This window comes from Echinops telfairi, unplaced genomic scaffold, assembly GCF_000313985.2.
Source record: "Echinops telfairi isolate 266 unplaced genomic scaffold, ASM31398v2 ScPeMD7_7457;HRSCAF=8495, whole genome shotgun sequence".
Classification (NCBI taxonomy): domain Eukaryota; kingdom Metazoa; phylum Chordata; class Mammalia; order Afrosoricida; family Tenrecidae; genus Echinops; species Echinops telfairi.
This window is the reverse complement of record NW_022111357.1, coordinates 37,434,533-37,449,450: the sequence shown is the minus strand read 5'-3', so window position 1 is coordinate 37,449,450 and position 14,918 is coordinate 37,434,533. Positions and strand designations below refer to the sequence as shown.

At 59.6% G+C, this 14,918-nt stretch overlaps 1 protein-coding gene across 1 annotated transcript in view; it reads left to right on the top strand.

Moving 5' to 3' along the window:
* CAMTA1 (calmodulin binding transcription activator 1) overlaps positions 1–14,918 on the top strand; it is a 1,095,522-nt gene that overhangs the window by 993,106 nt on the left and 87,498 nt on the right. The window contains exons 9-11 of the mRNA XM_045299056.1: positions 979–2,825; positions 8,955–9,081; positions 13,081–13,215. Coding sequence (XP_045154991.1) covers positions 979–2,825; positions 8,955–9,081; positions 13,081–13,215 — 2,109 coding nt within the window. The remainder of the gene's footprint in view (positions 1–978; positions 2,826–8,954; positions 9,082–13,080; positions 13,216–14,918) is intronic.

Below are 14,918 nucleotides of genomic sequence, written 5' to 3'. Positions count from 1 at the left end.
CACCACCACCACCACCACCATCACCACCACCACCACCACCACCATTATCACCATCACCACCATTACCACCACCACCACCTCCATCATCACTACTGTTTGTTTCCAGAACTTTCTTTTTCTTTTTGTTGTTCTTTCTGCTTTTAAGGATTTTATTTTTTCAGACAATATTCAATATTGCATGTAGATCCTCTATGGTCCCGGATCTGGGAACTAATCCACAGAGACCTTTGTCCTTTACTGCCCCCTCTCCAACTTCTCCTGTCCAGTCCCCAACGGTGGCTCCCCAAAAGTCCCTGCAGGAGAGGGATTTCTTGAGACTGCACGGCCTGAAACAGGCTGGGACGTTGAGGTGACTGGAGGCCCACGGCTCACTTGCTGGGACTGTGGGCTTGCAGGAAGCCGAGCCCCTCGGCCAGCAGGCCCCTTTCTGGTGGAAGAGTGTCTGATGGTCAAGGGGACTTTCCCGGTCAAGGGGAACCTGTGGGGATTTCTCTCCACCCCGTCTTTCTGTGCCTCCTGTATGGTGAGGTGTCACTTCCAGTATTTTTGAGAATAAAGCCCTCGTGGCCCTGATGGCATAGAGGTTCCGCATTGGGCTGCTAACCCTAAAGTCAGCAGTTCAAAACCACCAGCCGCTCTGAGGGGGAAAAATGAGCCACAAAATGTCAGCCCCAGGGGCAGTGCTTGCTGTGAGTCAGAATGGGCTCGATGGCAGTGAGTGAACTGGGTCTTTAGTGAATGGTCACACCTGGGCTTGGTGTCGGGGGATGGCCGGAGGCTGGTGTGTGGCCTGGGCCCAGCTGCTCAGTGACAGGGCCCACCGAGGCCCCAGCGCTGACGTTCTCTTTGTGTGCGTGTGTGGTGTGTGGCGTGTGTGCGTGCATGCGTGTGTGCTCACCTGCGGTGTACGTGGTGCGCGCTCATGTGTGTGTGTGTGTGTGTGTGTGTGTGTGTGCGCTGTGCTTCCAATCTCCGCAGGGGCAGGCAGCAGCGTGCACCACAAGTGTAACAGTGCCAAACACCGCATCATCTCGCCCAAGGTGGAGCCACGGACTGGGGGCTACGGGAGCCACTTGGAGGTGCAGCACAACGACGTGTCTGAGGGCAAGCAGGAGCACAGCCACAGCAAGAGCTCCAGCCGGGAGAAGCGCAATGGCAAGGTGGCCAAGCCGGCGCTGCTGCACCAGAACAGCACGGAGGTGTCCTCCACCAACCAGGTAGAGGTCCCGGACACCACCCAGAGCTCCCCCGTGTCCATCAGCAGCGGGCTCAACAGCGACCCGGACATGGTGGACAGCCCCGTGGTCACCGGCGTCTCCAGCATGGCGGTGGCCTCCGTGATGGGGAGCCTGTCCCAGAGTGCCACGGTGTTCATGTCCGAGGTCACCAACGAGGCCGTGTACACCATGTCCCCCACCTCAGGCCCCAACCATCACCTCCTCTCCCCCGACGGCTCCCAGGGCCTGGTCCTGGCGGTGAGCTCCGATGGCCACAAGTTCGCCTTCCCCACGACGGGCAGCTCCGAGAGCCTGTCCATGCTGCCCACCAATGTGTCTGAAGAGCTGGTCCTCTCCACCACCCTCGACAGTGGTCGGAAGATTCCAGAAACCACCATGAACTTTGACCCCGACTGTTTCCTCAACAACCCAAAGCAGGGCCAAACGTATGGGGGTGGCGGCCTGAAGGCCGAGCTGGTCAGCACCAATCTGCGGCCCTCGCCACCCGTGGAGAGGAGCTTCAGCTTCACCACCGTTCTCACCAAGGAGATCAAGACGGAGGACACGTCCTTCGAGCAGCAGATGGCCAAGGACGCCTACTCCTCGGCCGCCGTCGCCACCGCCTCCAGCTCCCTCACGCTCACGGCCGGCTCCAGCCTGCTGGCCTCGGGCGGCGGCCTCAGCCCCAGCACCACCCTGGAGCAGATGGACTTTAGCGCCATCGACTCCAACAAGGACTACGTGTCCAGCTTCAGCCAGCAGGGCCACAGCCCCCACATCCACCAGACCCCCTCCCCCAGCTTCTTCCTGCAGGATGCCAGCAAGCCCCTCCCCCTGGAGCAGACTGCCCACAGCAGCCTGAGCGACTCAGGGGGGCCCTTCGTGATGCCCACGGTGAAGACAGAGGCCTCGCCCCAGACCAGCTCGTGCAGCGGCCACGTGGAGACGCGCATCGAGTCCACCTCCTCCCTCCACCTCATGCAGTTCCAGGCCAACTTCCAGGCCATGGCAGCGGAGGGGGAGGTCACCATGGAGACCTCGCAGGCGGCCGAGGGCGGGGAGGGGCTCCTCAAGTCCGGGGAGCTGCAGGCCTGTAGCTCCGAGCACTATCTGCAGCCCGAGAGCAACGGGGTCATCCGGAGCGCGGGCGGGGTGCCCCTCCTGCCGGGCAACGTGGTGCAGGGCCTCTACCCGGTGGCCCAGCCCAGCCTGGGTCACGGCTCCAACCTGGAGCTCAGCTTGGACCACTTTGACATCTCCTTCAGCAACCAGTTCTCTGACCTGATCAACGACTTCATCTCCGTGGAGGGGGGCAGCGGCACCATCTACGGGCACCAGCTGGTGTCGGGGGACAGCGCTGCGCTCTCGCAGGCGGAGGACGGGGCCCGCGTGCCCTTCACCCAGGCCGAGATGTGCATCCCCTGCTGCAGCCCCCAGCAGGGGGGCCTGCCGCTGAGCAGCGCCGAGGGCGGGGCCAGCACCATGGCCTACATGCATGTCGCCGAGGTGGTCTCAGCTGCCTCGGCGCAGAGCACCCTGGGGATGCTGCAGCAGAGCGGCCGGGTGTTCATGGTGACCGACTACTCGCCGGAGTGGTCCTACCCGGAGGTAAGCCCCGACGGCCAGCTCAGGGCCCGCCCCCACCGCCCACGCGCATCCCCCATCTCTCGGACGTGGTTAGCCTCCACCTGCATGGGAGGCAGTGGTCAGGGGCCCCCTGAGAGACACGGTGCCCCCTCTCAGGTCTGGGAGAGCAGCCCCACTGTTGCTTGCCTTACAGGTTAAGAGTCCACCGGTTCATTCCGGTTTGAACCCCTGCTGAGAATTAGGCTGTGCACCACTATCCCCTCCCAGGTACCCTGAATTCCAATCTACCTTCTAACCTGAAGCACCTGAGGATCTAAAAGCATCACCCCAAGGTTCTGCTTAAAAGGTGGCTTCTGCATCCTGTACCTGGAGTAGAAATTTGAACCCTCAGCAGGGGTGCTGGACCAGCATAAACTAGTTCAAAGCTCTGCCTGCACACACCTAGGTTCAAACTCAAAAAACTCAAAGGCGCTGCCATCCAGTGGATACCGACTTCCCTCACGGCCACCCTGTGAGGCAGGCTCCTTACCAACTCACTCATGGCGACCCTGTGGGAGTCTGAGATAATTCTGAAGCAACCTGCTGACAAATGGGTTAGGGTGGGGGCTGGAGCTTTAGCTGGGTAAAAAAGTGCCCTGGTGGCACAGTGGCTAAAACACTCGGCTGCTTAACCAAAGTCAGTGGCTCATAGCCACGAAGCACTGCAGATGGGGGAGGCCGATGGGGCAGGCTGCTGTGGTAAGGATTAGAGCCAGCGTCGGGAAGCCTATGGGGCAGGTGTGCGGTGCCCGATGGGGTTGCTATGACTCTGCCTGAATGGCAAGGGTATGGTGAGTTTGGGTCTGACGGCTGCTAAATGGCGCTCTGGTGGTACAGTGGTTAAGCGCAGCTGCTAACCAAAAGGCCAGCGGTGAGGCCACCAGCGGTCCCTTGGGCCTGTTGCTCTGCTCCTGTAAGAAGGACAGCCTAAGAAGCCATGCGGCAGCCCCACGCTGTCCTGCAGAGATGCTTTGAGTCAGAATCAACTTGGGGCAACCAACACTTTAATACTGCTCAGGAGCCCCTGAGTGGTGCTAACAGGTAACACATCTAGCTGCTAACCAACATGTTAGAGGTTCAAGACCGCCCCGCCCCCCCCACACACACACCTGAGATCAACTTCTGGAAAATCAGTCACTGAAACCTCCAGGACACAGTTCTGCTCAGATCCCAGAGGCCAGCCCGACTGGACGCTGTTGGCTTCAGACAGGCCCTGCAGACTCAGTCGTCAGGCCCCAACGGAGGCCTCGGAATGTTCCAGACCCCAGTGGCATGGGCTCTAGGGGCCAGTGCCTGAGCCCAAACTGGGCAGCCAACATCCATAGATGTGACTGGCTTCTCTGAGCCGGTCTGTGCCTCACAGCCTCCTCTTGGGTCCTGGTGAAGGGGCAGTGTGGTCCAGTGGTGCTGGGCCCCTGCTCAAGGGTCACCCCTGGGCCTTGGTCCTCACTGTGCCCTGACATGGAGCTGGTTTCTTCCCACACACCCTGGGACTCTGTTTCCTTATGTGTCCAATGGGGGTGAGGACAGTATCTACCTGGGGGAGAGCTGTAGTGAGGAGTGTCTTTAGTGCACAGCAAGTCATCTGGGAAGCTTCCAGCATGTAGCTCCCTTTCTTTGTCCTCCCGCCGAGGGCCACAGCACAGAGGCTGTGAGCCCCAATTTCTCTCCCGAGCACAGGTTTGGGGCGCACCTGTGATGAGGGCCTCGGGGCCCCAGCCTTTATGAGGAGGTGCATCTCCCTTCTTTTATGGCTGGTCGTGGCTGGCTGGCTGTCCTCAGACTAGCCCCTGGCTCATGGCACGTGCTGCCCTGCAAAAGGAACAAAGCGCTGTCTGGACCTGCAGCACCCCCATGACCGGGTACAGGCCAGACCAGGGTGACCCATAGGGTTCCCATGGGCTGATTTTCTGAAGGAGCTCCCTCAGGCCTTTCTTCTTAGCCTGTCTTAATCTGGAAACCCCACCACAGCCTGCTTCAGCATCCATGCAACACACAAGCTTCCACTGCCAGGTAACAGCACATGAGTTGCTCTAGCCCAGATCAAATCCAGGACCCCTTATGGAAGGCGAGAGCCATCCATGCTTATTGCAAATCCAGCAAGACCCTTATAAAACTCCGCCAAGCTCTCAGAGAGATGTTGAGTCAGCCAGGAAATGGTCCAGCCTGCAGACAGGTGTGTCCTAGAAATATGGCAGGTGCCTGAAACCATAGCTTCTGCCCGCGCACTGTGTGTCTGTGTGCAGGTGTGTGTGAAACCCCTCCTGGGTCCAACAGGCAACTGCGATAAATGGTTAGGAGCATAGAGCTGGGGCGAGACTTGCTTGATTCAAATCCTGGCTCCATGATTCCCAGTCAGTGACCTTGAGCAAGATCACCATCATCCCTGTGTCTGGGTTTCCTGCCTCTACTCTACAACTGAGATCATTCAAATGCTTCATTGAGCTGTGGTGAGGATTTGAAAAAGCAACTTTACCAGCTCAGAGGTTGCCTCCATCCACGTGCATTTGACCCCACCCCCCAAAACCCCAATTGACCCACCTGGGCGTCCTCTTCTGTTGCCTGGTGTGATCTGCCCCTGACTCATCCCCTCTGCTCTTGTCGGCTTCTGGCATGTTCATAGCACCCATCGCATTTCCTTAAGGGCAAAAGGCCAGCTCAGCAGCTTACCCGGGTGGGGATTAGGAAAGTAATCGAGGGAAGAAGGAAGAGGTAGAGTTGGGATGTAGTGGGAAGGTCACAGTCCGAATCAGGAGCACACTATTTTCTGATCCTGCCCCTTGTGAGACCTGGCTTTACTAGCCTCAGTTTCCTTATCTGTGGGATGACTGAAACGCCAAGTCCTGGGACCTGGGAGATTTGGCCTTGGGGATGCGCTGTCCAGTTTAAGTGAGCAGTCGCGGAGGGCCTAGAGGTCCAGGGACGTATTCTGGCCTATATGGAACTGACCCACACTAACAAGGGGTCGTTAACAAGCCTGATACCCTTTATACCTTGCCTAAGTCCCCAACTCTCCGGATCCTTAAACAATTTGATATCAAGAGAGCAGTTCCGCAGCTTGCCACGCGAGGGCGACCCAGGAACAGGGAATGGCACGGGCGGCTAGGCGCTGCCAACTCTGATTTTCCTGAAATCTCTGTTACCTGGAAACAAAAGCAGTGCGAATATATTTGCTTTGGAAAATATGCAGAAGCTCCTTATCTAGGCCCTTGGGTGTCTGGTGTGATTCACGGCGAAGCCTCACGTCCCAGCAGTCCTAGCTAACCACTCCCTACTTGCCCATTGTCCTCTCTGGCTCTGAGCCCTCACCCCCCGTCCAGCAGCAGGACACAGCCCACTCTGGAGACGCCTCCCTCCATCACAGCCCATTCGGCCGCCCGCAGGCTCCTGCCCTTGCGCTGCTCTGTCAGCAGGGGGCGGCTGTGCGTCAGGTCTCGGTCTAGCCCAGGCTCGACTCTGTTCACCAGGGCTCTGGGATAAGAAGGTGCGTAAATACGCTGCAAGTCTGAGGTCAGAGGAGATGATCGCTCACCGCCCAGCCAGCGCGAACGCGTGGCTCCAGCACACACAGCCAAAGACCGGGGCTGGTACATCTCCATGTCTCTTCCCCGAGTGCCCCCCCACCATGGACTTGGGACTCTTCCCCGCCCTCTCCTCCACACCGTCCTCCCCTTCACCTCTGGTTGCATCTGTAGGCACATACACATAGGAGGGCGGGCGCGCGCGCGAACACACACACACACACACACACACACACACGGTGCCCTGGCCTCGGAATGTACTAGAAATTGTTACTTTTTATCTCAGGACATGCCCCCCCAGGGCACTGAGGCCTCAGATGGCATCCTTGACCCCTCCCTGACCCTCCCCCAAGCCCGCCTGCGTCATCTCCCCCCACTGCCACTCCAGCTGCACCAGACAGAAGAGGCAGCAATTAGAGCCCGCAGGCCCACAAGTCGGGCGCGGTTGCCATGGGAACCGTCTCCTGAACTGATGGAGACTGAGCCGTCCTGTGGTGGTTTCCATGGAGAAGGGCTGACGTTCTTTGGTAATTTCCGTGGGCCTTTGAGGCTCACAGCAGCCCAGGCTTAGGCTCCGCGCTCACAGCTGTGGCTGGCATGATTTGTTTCCCGTGAAGTCTTCCATCCCCCAGGACGCACGGAGGGTGGGGCCTTGCATTGGCGTCTCGTGTTTCAGGCTCCCTTCACCATTGGGCACCCCCAGCCACCAAGGACCCGCAGTCACAGGGATCCTGCTCCCTGGCCCCACTGCTCCAAGAGACCTCCAAATCGCCCCAGAACCATGTGGACTCCCAGGATGTCTTGGGCCTGCCCTGAACCCTCTGACTGCCCACAAGGTCTCTGTTGCCTAGCAGCCAAACGACTTCTCTAAAGACTGCAGCGCAGGCCAGAGCCAATCTTCCAGGAGCACAGATGGAGTGATGCCTTCTGGCCCAGAGCAATTTCCCGGGTGTTAGGAGGTGGGAGTGGGATGGAGGAGGGGCATACTGTCTTGGGCTGGGCTATGGACATCCAAGGCCAGGTCAGGGCCCCCAAGTACATCATGGAGAGTCTCAGGATCAAGACCCAGGCCAGGGAGGGGCCAATAGGCTTGGGAGTCCCCAAGACCTAGGGCCAAGGATAGGTCAAGTAAGAATGAGTGGCTGAGAGGAGAGCGCAGACTTACCTCCTGCAGACTCTGGGGATGGGGGGCGTGATTCTGAACTCTGACCTCCCATAGCAGGATGAGTGGGGTCTCAGGTCCACAGCTCCCAGACCACCCAATCCTTCCACCCTCACCTCAGCCTTCTCCCTCTGAGACACCAGGTGGCGATCTCCACCCTGTCCTGAGCCGCTCTTGACCTGTCCCCCTGCTGGGAAAGGTGTTGCCCAGTGTGGCTTGGACGACCCAAGATGGCCAGGAGAACCAGGGCAGCCAGCACATGGCCCCTCTTCCTCCTTCAGGCTCCTCCAGGGAGGGCCTGCCTCTTCCCTCCCCTGGGCCACCAGTCCCGCCTCCCTGCTATCTAAGCCTTCAGAGGGACCAGGAACTCAATGGAATCCACAAAGTCAGTTGAGAGTAGAAGGACGTGCCACCATTCATCACTGGACAGCATCGCAAAGTGAAGAGGGACATGTACCACCGCAGCCGTCAGCAACTGGAAGGAAGGATCACCCTCCTGCCAAACCCTTTGCCCCATGGCACCCTGTCCCATCCCCACCCCAGGACTGGTCCACACAGGAGGTCAGAAAGTACTTTCCCATGCTCTCACCCTCCCCGGCACCTTGGGGTCCCCACAGGTATCCCTCTCCCACTAGAGCGGAGAAAGGTCATCTGAGGTCCCCTCCCTGGCCCCAGTGGCTTCCAGAAGGGGGTTGCCGGGGAGGCCCGTCTGGCTGTGTGGGCGGCAGCAGAGACACAAGTGCCCTGATGGCTCAGCACACAGTCAGGGAAGCCCCGTGCTCTGTCCCCACCTGCCCCAAGCCCCAAACCCTGAGCTCCCAGGGCCAGCTGAGCCCTCCACCCCCACTTTCTGATTCTGTAGTCTTCCTTATTGCTGTCTTCTTCACGGTGCCTTCCCCACTGATTCCCCTCCCTGGCTCTGTACCAGCACCCTGGAGGTCCTGTCCCCACTCCAGTCCCCACCAGAACCTCAGGTGCCTGGAGCGAAGCTTGGAGCTCCCTCAGCCCGTCCACAGGCAAAGGACGGAGAGCAAGTGCTTCCTCCCCTTCACATCCCCTCCTTCCCTCCTCTCCCCTTCCTCCCCTTCCCATCCTTCCAGCGGGCCCAGCCAGCCAGGCCTCAGGGCCTTCGTGGGCAAAATAAATCTGTGGAAGTCTTGGGAATCTGTGCCTTCCTGTCTGGAACAGACATGGGAGACAGCCAGGACAGTTGTCTCTTGTTGGACGTCAACCTAGGAAGGTCTAGGAGTGTCCACAGACCCCCTCAAAAGTCCGGAAACAGGGGATCTGTGGGTGTTTTGTGGGCAAGGTTGTATTTGACAAGCACTGGGTTAGGGGAGGGGTGCAGACCATCCTTTGAACTATACAGCCATGGGCCAGGCTGGTGCTGCATCCGGGGCTCACTCTGTCTGTCTCTGTCTGCCCCAGGGAGGAGTGAAGGTCCTGATCACAGGCCCATGGCAAGAAGCCAGCACTAACTACAGCTGCCTGTTCGACCAGGTCTCCGTGTCTGCGTCCTTAATTCAGCCCGGCGTGCTGCGCTGCTACTGCCCAGGTAAGAACACCTGCCCCACCACCCTGAACTGGCATCAGCAGCCTGGGGGAACCTTAGCCACCACACCTCTGTGGGCCTCAGTTTCCTGGGTGGTAACTGAGAGAGCCGTCTATTGGCTCATGGGCCTGAGTCCAACAGGACACTGGGATTAGCGGGGAGTGTGATGAGGTTTAATTAAAGGACCAAGGAGCTGAATCAGTGGACCCAGGACTGGCCCCAGTTGGAGGTAGGCTCAGCCTAGAAGTGGGGAGGTGGAACCAGACACCGGAGCTGAGGAGACCCCTGGCCAGCAGGTGGGGGGCTGGGGCGACTAGAATTGCAGGTGGGGTGGGGTACCTCTGCAGGTGGAGGCCCCTCTCCCCCTTGCCAGACACCAAGGGTCCCAGTGAGGAGGTCCACAGGGTGGGACTTCCTGGGCAGAGCAGGAAGGAGAAGGCTGGCCAGAGCTGGGCCAGGTGGGCCACCCTGTGAATCCCCGAGGAGTCAGAAGAAGTGGTCTCCTCTGGCCGCAGGATAAGGCGCTGGCAGTCTTCTCCCAGCAAAGCCAGGGACTCAGTGCCCCTCCCCTCACCCCAGTGCTCCCTCCTGTTGGGGTCTGTCTTGCTCTTGACCTCCGTGATCACTGTCTCCCCACTGTCAGCTGGATGAGGGCAGGGACTGTGGATTTTTTGTCCCCAGCTGTCCCCAGCCAAGGGCCTGGCAGGTCACAAGAGAGGGGGGTAGGGGTGGGGTCATCACAAGGTGAAGGCAGGACTCTCCAGGTGTCTGAAGTCCATTTCCAGGCAGGTCATATCTGCTCTGAGGCTGCTGTTGGGACAACGGCATGGCTGGCCCCTCCCCCATGTCATTGCTCCTGGGTTGGCCTGTCCAGTGGACCCGGGCAGTGAGCAGGAGCCTGAGGGCAGAGGCCTGCGAGAGGAGCACACCCACCTGGGAGGAGCACCCAGGAGAGGAGATCTGCGCAAGGAGCCAAAAGGAGGGGCCTTTCCATGTGCAAGGCCATGGGATGGGGCAGAGTTGGCGGGGCTGGTCAGACCAGCAGACCTCCTCCTAGCTTCTACCTGAAAGTCCAGTCTGATTGCCCCCTGGGTTACCCCAGCTGTCTGTCTGCTTCCACACCCCCAACCTTCTTTCCCCTACCACCCCCAAGCAGAGTGTCCCCAAGCCTGGACTGGGCAGACTCATGCACAGCCCCTCATTGGGCCCAGCACCCACTCGCAGGGAACCAAGACTGGCATCTGTGGGGGCCTTCTCTGCTCGCCCTGCCCTCCCAGCCCCCTTGGCCCCTGGCAGCTCTGCTCACCCTGGAACTCAGCCATCCTGGATCCCAGCCCAGGCAGGGGCAGCACAGGGACATGTGTGGTTACTGCAGCCCCCCTCCTCCACCCGGGAGGAGGGTGAGGGTGGGAGAGAGCAACGTGTTATTAAACGGTCTGCTTATCACCTGCTGCTTGGCAGCCTTGCAGGCCTATAAATAGACGCCACTTCCTGTACCTGGCTATTGCCAGGCTGGTAGCCCAGGCCTTGTCGGTCCTCGGTGATCCGGTCCATCCCAAGGAAAGTACTGGCCCTTATGTGCCCCTGAGACGGTGTCCCAGGCTGGGACCTGGAGAATCTGGGGGACGGTAGTTAATCACCCCCCGGAGAGGGGGGCGGTGGGGGGGGTGCGGGCGGGGGTGCACAGAGCAGTCAGCGACCATGGATGGGCTTCAGCTGGAGTTGAGTTAAAGGGCCAGCAGCCAAAGCGGCTCAGACGAGAGGGAGGCCTCGAGGCCTCTGAGCACTAGTCAGACGGCGCCAAGCACCCTTTGGGCTGGAGGAGGCTAGAGTTGGAGCAGAGAGCTGCACGTAGGCATGCAGGGATGCAGGGAGGGAGGGACCCACCACCACACCCTGACCAAGCTGCCCAGGCAGCCTGCATACCAACTCGGGCAGCAGACGGCACCCAGATCCAGGATCTCCCCCATGAGGCCCCAGGGGTGCTCACAGAGAAGAGGCAACCGGCCTCAGGGAGACGTGGAGCTAAAGGAGGACATGGACCAGGAAAGGAAAGAGGAGCCCACCCACAAGAAGACGGTTCCCCCGACAGCCCCACCTGGGATTCTGAGGAGGTCAGCAATGGACAGGCGATACAAGAACAAACGTGGTGACAAGTGCCCTGTGCTTCACAACAGTTCATCCAGCACCTACTGAGTGAGTGGCCACACCCGGCCAGTGAACTGGATGAAGCAGGGAGAGGGGCACCGAAGCTCCAGGGGTGGGGATGACCCTGCGTGGCCAGGCTGCCGGACCAGACCCAGGAGACCACAATGGTTGCTCTCCACTCTGTCTCTCTGCAAGAAGAAAGGGATGCCTTTCAATCGGCCACCACGCCACCATGACTGCAAGCGGTGCCCGTTCCAGTTGAGGGATGGTGAGCAAAGAGCAGCCGTTTGGTCCCAGGACAGCTTTGAACTCCACAAGGGTTGGCCACGGGCAAAGGCGTGGTAAGGGGAGCAGAGTTGACTAGCAGTGGGGGGTGTGTGTTGCCCACCTTCCCCTCTTGCTGGCAGCCAGGAAACTTCTGGGAAGATGAGTGGCCATTCGCCTGGAGGCTGCCCGGGGCCACAGGAGGTTCTGCAACTGGCTGGGGATGCTACAGGGGGCACCAGGTGATGAGTGACTCCCCGATCACGAATCCAGGCTTCACCCGTGTGGCCTGGGGTTGAGGCAGGGGCAGGGGAAAGAGCCCAGGCAGTGAAGACCTGTTCTGAGAGCCATGGCCAGAAAGCCTTCCCTTGAAGGTACAGACTGGGGTGGACTGAGCCCTGAGTCCCGGGTGGTTTCCCTGGTGGAAATGGAATCTGCGTCAGCCTTTCTCAGAAGGAAGCTGGGGCTTCACGCGGCCCTGACTGGGAGCAGCTGACTTGGACGTCTTCCTCAAGTCTGTAAGCTTCTGAAAACCAAGCACCCAAATAGTAATGTGATCCCCATACGTATCCTCTTGGAAATCTGTCCTGGGGAGGCCCTGGGCATCTGGTGTCCCAGAGAAGCAGGGCACTTAACCCTGACAGCGGCCAGAGATGAAGCCAGGCTAGGCAGGGCAGCCTGCATGCCCACCATGGGCCTGGGCCATCTCGTGGACCATGGACCAGCCCTGAAGATTGCTATCAGAGCAATGGCCTCAACCCCAAATCTGAGTCAGTCGCTACCATGGTTGGCATTCAACGTGCAGACAATGAAATTGTTTCATTCATGCATTTATTCAACCACAGTACTATGCCTTAAGCCCTGCGTAGGGACCCGGCCAGCGAATCTGCCAACAAGGGCCCTGCCTTCTGGAAGCTTACCATCTGGTTGTTGGAGGGTAGTGTATGTTTCATGCCAGCACCTCCGGCTCAGTGCCCGCTGGGTCCACACTGCCTGAGCCTGGAGCAACGGACACAACCAAAGCTCCTCTTTCCTCAGGGATGCAAGAGAACTTGTACAATGATACAGAATGCCATGCTGTGTTAGGCCAAGCCTTGTAGAGGTGACTGGGGGGGAGGGGGGGACGGGGACAAGAACAAAGGAACCCAGAGAAAAGCTTGTACCTACATCTCACCTGTGATGGGTGGGATGGGATGAGGGGAGGAGCCAGCTGGTTCCTGAGTTCCTGGTTTCCTTCTTCCTTTCATCCATTGATTCATTCCTTTGAGACATCTGGATTGGGCTCCCAGTCTCCGCCCTCACCGCGAAGGGCATGTCAGCCAGCAGAGCAAACAGGACATTAAGTGTGAAGCCAGGCCTCAGGAGCGGGACTGGGTTGTAGGAGGGCATCCAACTGAGTCTGGGCAAGCAGGGAGGCTTCCTGGCAAGCAGCAGCAGCAGCCCATTCGGGCCTAACAAGATGAACAGGCACAGGTCTGAATTAAGGAGACGCAGACATTAACTGAGGAAGGGTTGCAGAAAGGGGGCACCCCACACGTGCTGAGGGTGCCAGCCTGCCCCCTCCTCTGACCTCTGCTCTTTTGTTTCTAGCCCATGACACTGGTCTTGTGACCCTACAAGTCGCCTTCAACAACCAGATCATCTCCAACTCAGTGGTGTTTGAGTACAAAGCCCGGGCCCTGCCCACGCTCCCTTCCTCCCAGCACGACTGGCTATCGTTGGACGGTAAGGACAGCGCTTGGATCAGCTGGCCAGGTGGTGGGAGAATAGCACCTGTGGGTTCTAGGTGCGAAGTATGAAAAACGAGGGAGCACCCAGGCCTCCTGGTTCCTGCTTAGAGGGGTGGAAGGGTGAACACCTCCATCTGGCTAGGCATGTCTCTGCAGTTGGGCAGCCATGTCTGGCCCTGGAGCAGAGTAAGTACGTGAGGTTGGTGAGGCTCTGCTGATGCCTGCCAGGATGTCTGAGGGGCGGATGAGCCTCTGAGGAGCCCTGTCCACAGACAGTCCCCAAGAAGCAGGGGATAAACCCTACTGGGTATTCACAGCATTTCCCCAGGGCAGAGGCAGCTCTGGCAGCCAGGCTCCAAGCCTCTTTGAGAAGACAACGGTGCATGTAGCTGAGTGGAGATGTTTGGTGGGAGTGGGGGTGGGGGTTGGGGTGGGACTCGGCCATCGTCACTGTGTTCTTTGCAGGAGCCTTGAGAGGAGCCTGGGGTTCTGCTGGTGGCAGAGGGAGGAGAGCCTGGGGGTCCCTGGGGAAAGCTGGGACCATGTGGCCAAGGAAAGGGGGCTCCAAGGTTCCCTGCCGTACCTACAGGGTGACTATGCTGGCTGCCCCCCTGGGCCTCTGAGGCTCTGCAGAAGACACTGCCAATGGCAGGTAGGGCCTGCCAGGGTGAGCGAATGACCTTCCTGGCCTTCCATGCTCAGGACTGATTAGGGCCCAGGGACTGAGCACAGCAAGGAGGCACAGGGCACAGGGTACAAGGGGTAGCTTGCCAAGACCCCAGGAGCAGGGCAACTGGCAGAGGTGCCTGGTGGCAGGGGCCTCATTGGAGACCTCCCTGGCCTGGGGGACTGAGCCCTGGGCAGGGTCAGCTCCTTACATGTCCTGCTTCACACCCCACCCCCACTCCATGTCCCTTCTGCCTGTCCCTTTCAGATTGCCCCATGTTGCTAGCTTTGGAAGGACTTCTGGGCTTGGACCCCTGCCCTGAGCTTGGCCTCCTCCCAGCCCTGGCCCAGGCGAACCCTCCGGAGCTGTTTCCGGGGGTGGCTCCAGGTCAGCAGGCGTCTGCACCCTGGCCTCAGCTGCCTGGGAGTCCCACACTCGCCTTGGCAACGTTCCTGGCTGTGCAGGAACGTAGAGCTGTGGCCAGGGCCTGCAGGATGTAGGGGGAGGGGAGGTGATAGAATCAGTGGGGACCAGTGCTGGGTTCTCTGCAGAGAGAGCCCTGGCTCTCCCTGAGTGACTGTGTTGGCCTTCCTGGGGAGGTGGGGGGACGGCAAGGGGCCCACGTAGGACCTGGCATGGGAGGCAAATCTTTCTCAGAGAGCAGAGCCTTACTTAGCAGATTGAACATGGAAGCCAGGATCAGCAGCCACGCCGCCCCCTGGGAAGTCCAGGGAGGCTGCTTGAGTGGATGCCCAAGGCCAGGAAAGGGAATTGGCCCACTGCTTCCTGAGAAGTGCACCCTTGGGTGATAAGCCTGCTGCCGGCACACCTGCTCCCCAGGAGCCCCCTCCCTAGGGACTCTGAGATCTGCCTCAGACCTCCAACTTGAAGTAAGCACCTTCCCTGTTCCTGGCTGGAATCCGAGATGGCAAGAGTTATGGAGGAGATGTGGCAATGCCAGTCTCCACCTGGCATGAGCCTTTGGTCTCGGAGGGGTGTTGGTCTAGTGCACCCACTGGCCTGGGCGTGGC